Raw genomic sequence first — 3,823 nt, 5'->3', positions numbered from 1 at the left:
AGCTGGGCATTGGCTGGAAGAAACACAAATGGTAGAACATGCCACTTACAATTCAGGATGTACACACATAACCAGCTGCTGCCACCTTTCTCCTCCAACAATAATTTGGGAGAAGGATCCCAGGAAACAGTTCTGTTGGCTGCCTGGACACTACAGCACACTGACATCATGTAATTGAATTGCAGTTCTTTATTGGGCAGATAGACACCTTTGGAAGGGTGTGGTTGGACACAGGATACATAGACAAGACCAGCACCCTGTCTGCAAGAGGCAAAGACAGGAGATGCTGGTTTTAACACAAGGTTTGCTCCCTAGAGCTGCTACCACACAACTGTGACTTCTTAACATCAGGTAGCTCTGGGGTGCTTGATAAGGGGTCAATACACAGTGGTTCAAAGGTGCCATTGCCAGGTCTGAATAAAGCCAAGCTCACCATGGCAGGAACATGAGGATGGCAGTTTCGGCTGCTTAAGCCACAGTCTAGTAAAGTCCTATGATCATCATCCAGCAGCTGGTCATCTTTGTAGAGCTGCTGCTCCTCCAGTGGCCTTTTCAGTATTCCCTCTACCACCTTTTTCAACTCATGCACAGTTGTTGTCTCTTTGGCCTCAGTGAAGATTGTAGTCCTGTGATGGTGAACCATCACGTGGACATCTATCATTACACTAGGGCTTCCTGCAGTCCCCTGTCACTGGGAAACAGATTCCTGTCCTCTTAGTGAGAAACCTGTATTTTTGGGAATAACTAAAGTCAAGACAGAACCGTCATTAGAGAAATGGATCCAATGAGGACAAGGACAGGAAAAACAAAAAAGCTACAAGAAGCTGCTCTGCTAGACAGACCAAGACCCTCATGCTCTACACAAGCAGAGCTATTAAGTACTTAACAACTTTTGTGTTCCTAGATAAATATCATCTAGCAGAGAGCTTTTCACACTGTTAATGAACATTTGTATTACTTTAGCTTCTTGCCTGAAAGGGTTTCATCCTCAGTTTGCTTTGAGCCACGTGCATCTACCCAAGATCCCAGGAAGAGCCAAGCATGCAGCTTTGACTGTACTCAGCTCAGGAGAATGTAGCACACAAAATGGTTGTGGTTTTTTGGTTTCTAGTCAGGCAAGAGACAAGGATTTCCCTGGCTCCTTCACATGTTCAGTAAAGACGGGAAAGCTGATAAATACAGGAGCATTGAGAGCTGTCAAACTAATGGACAGTGTTGAGATATTTTAGCCTTCTACTGCAGTTCCAGGAAGTTAGTCATCAAAATAGCTCATTGCTTAGCACCAATGCTTATGGTAGAGTCTTAGCTTAGGAGTAACTCTTCTCCCTCACAGTTTGGTTAAGGTGGAATAAACTCACATAGGAGCAGAGCAGGAGGGGAAATCAGGGCTGGTAGCATTAGCTTAAAAGGGAGCTCTTCAAAGCCCAGTCATTTTAGGAGTACTTTATGGTAGTGCCAGCATAGTTGCTTGTCACATGCAGAGCAAGTCACACCCAAGAGGCTAAAGGCTCGCTTCAGCTCTGAAATGCTCAAGAGAGTGAAGGGCATCTTCCCAGAGCCTCCATTATGAGTTCCCACAGAGAAGCTCAGGGCCAGCACAGGGATGGCTCCATCTGTACCCACAGACACCAAACCCTACTCCCAGGCCCTGGAAGAATAGCTGCACTTCAGGGGTCTGGGCTGCTTTTGTCTTCAGGATGAGAGGGGTAAGGTCCAGAGGTTCATGAGCAGTTACTGCTCCCCCCACCCCCCATTTTGAACCCCCTCAAGAAGTGGAGCAAGACACTCATCTGGACAAAGGCAAGCAGTGGCAGTAGTCAGCTACCTGCAGACCTGCACTGCTGAAGGCAAAACTCTCACTCACTAGGTGAGAGAGAAAGGAAAAAAGTATTTAACCTTGATTTTCTCTGCCATCTGCACTTTGATATCACTGGCACATGCAAGCTTTCCATGACAAACTTAGGCTAGAGTTGATCCCTTGTATGGTCATTCAAGCTAGATTACACCAGAGATAGTAAGAGATGCAATAACTCTGTTCTTCCAGTATTTTTTTCCTGTCCAACAGGAAGACAGACACTGCTATTTCAGCCTGGTGGAGCCCCATTTACCCATCCATGAGCAGTGACCCAGGTACCCTGCCATCTAAGTATGGCCCTTAACTGTCTCTTCATGTCATGCCAGCTCAGACATGCACGTGTGCCTGTTCCAGCTGAGGTTCCCTGTGCTTTGCAGTGTGTTCTCCAGGAGATGGGAAGAAAGGAGCAGAGAGATATCATAAGCGCAGCATAGCCAACAAAACAAAAGGGAGCTGCTCTGGACTCAGACACAGGGTTTATGCAAGGGCTAATTCCTGCTGAAGGCAAGTGGGACCTTGGGATCTAAATAAGTTTGTGGATTGAGACCAAAACTACCCACTCCACAATCCTAGTACTGAAGGAAGGAAGAAGCAACGTTTACCTTTCTTCAGGGTAGTGGAGGTGTTACACTGCCTTTGTGTTATGTCATTTTGCTGAAGAGTTTAAGGAAAAAAGTCAGGCCTTCTCCATGAGCAGCAGCTAGAGAACTCAATTTTTGCTTCAAAGGGAGACTGTTCAGAGACACAGCAAAGCTGGACAAGGGGGAACCATGGACATAGGCTAAACAACTTGAAGTAGTTCGAGTTTAAATAAACCGTCGCCCCCCCCCCCGCCAACCCAACTGTCATCTACCCCAGACTGGTAAAGGTGGGAACTGATGGGGAAAAAGGGAGAGTTAATAGAGAAATATCTTTCTAAAGCTTACACTAGGGAGAGGATTTAGGCAGGGTTCATTGACATAACCTAAAAGCATCAGGAATTCAATCTTGAATCCTTCCTGCAGAGGCAAGACAGTACCACCCACCACAAGTGGTGATGCTGCTGCACCCTGATAAGTAGCAAACTATATTCTCACTGACAAGGGCCAAGTCACACAAGTGGTGCTTTTGGGGGAAATATCAAGTTTCATGAAGTCCATTTGATTTCCCAAGAGTTGCACACACATTAGGTAGGGTCCTACCTAATGGTTTACTCCCATGAGTTCAGCTAAAAATGGAGGCAATCAGTTGTCTGAGCCAGAAGGAACATCATTTTCCCTTACTAACTTCTCTAAAACAGTTAACATGAACCGTTTTGAAGTCAGTTCAGATTTATTTATGTGCTTTAATCCAGTTTTGAAGCCTACTATAGAGTTTAGTAATTAAGTAGTAAGTTGATGTAGTTTTGAATCAGGAAACACAAAGTGAAGCAATAGGCATCCAGCAGACCATGTCTAAAGACACTAAAGGTTACTGAAGAAATGTTTTCAGTGTGAGCAAGTTCTAATCAAATTATGGAATATGATACCCTGGTCAGAGCCTTGGTGATCTGGAGCCACCATCCAGGCACCCCTCTGGTTCAGCCCAGACCCTCCAACTCCAGGCATCTCCCCAGAAAAACTCAGAATCCTTCTAACTGGCAAAAGCTTCGGAGGGCAGGATTGCCTCCTTGGCTTGGCGCAGAGTCACTATTTAAGCCAAGCCACTACATTATTTGACCAGTTTAGTTCAGCACCTTCCCTGACAGACGCAAGAGCTAGGTAAACAGGGAAAGGCAGAGCTGGACGTTCCTCTCATCACAGGCCTCAAACTGAGGAGGCCCTACATTAACTGTTGCCATACCCCCACAGCCACTGAAGGAAGTTGTTTTGACTTACATCAGTATGTCTACAGCTGGGCTGCAAGCCCTTGCAGCACAACAGACCCCAAGGCAGAAGGTATAAAGGGAAAGCAGCAAGCTGCCATAATCTGCATGTCTCAGAGGCACTC

The 3,823-nt window shown here is 46.0% G+C and overlaps 1 protein-coding gene across 1 annotated transcript; it reads right to left on the bottom strand.

Moving 5' to 3' along the window:
• Nucleotides 1-292: 292 nt before the first annotated feature.
• On the bottom strand, nt 293-661 carry TCEB2 (transcription elongation factor B (SIII), polypeptide 2 (18kDa, elongin B)). The gene has a single exon (XM_010563526.1). The coding sequence runs from the start codon at nt 659-661 to the stop codon at nt 293-295; it is 369 nt and encodes a 122-aa protein (XP_010561828.1).
• Nucleotides 662-3,823: the final 3,162 nt, after the last annotated feature.

This window comes from Haliaeetus leucocephalus, unplaced genomic scaffold, assembly GCF_000737465.1.
Source record: "Haliaeetus leucocephalus isolate CR32 unplaced genomic scaffold, Haliaeetus_leucocephalus-4.0 Scaffold168, whole genome shotgun sequence".
Taxonomy (NCBI): domain Eukaryota; kingdom Metazoa; phylum Chordata; class Aves; order Accipitriformes; family Accipitridae; genus Haliaeetus; species Haliaeetus leucocephalus.
The sequence above is the reverse complement of the archived record's forward strand: the minus strand, read 5'-3'. Positions and strand labels throughout refer to the sequence as shown.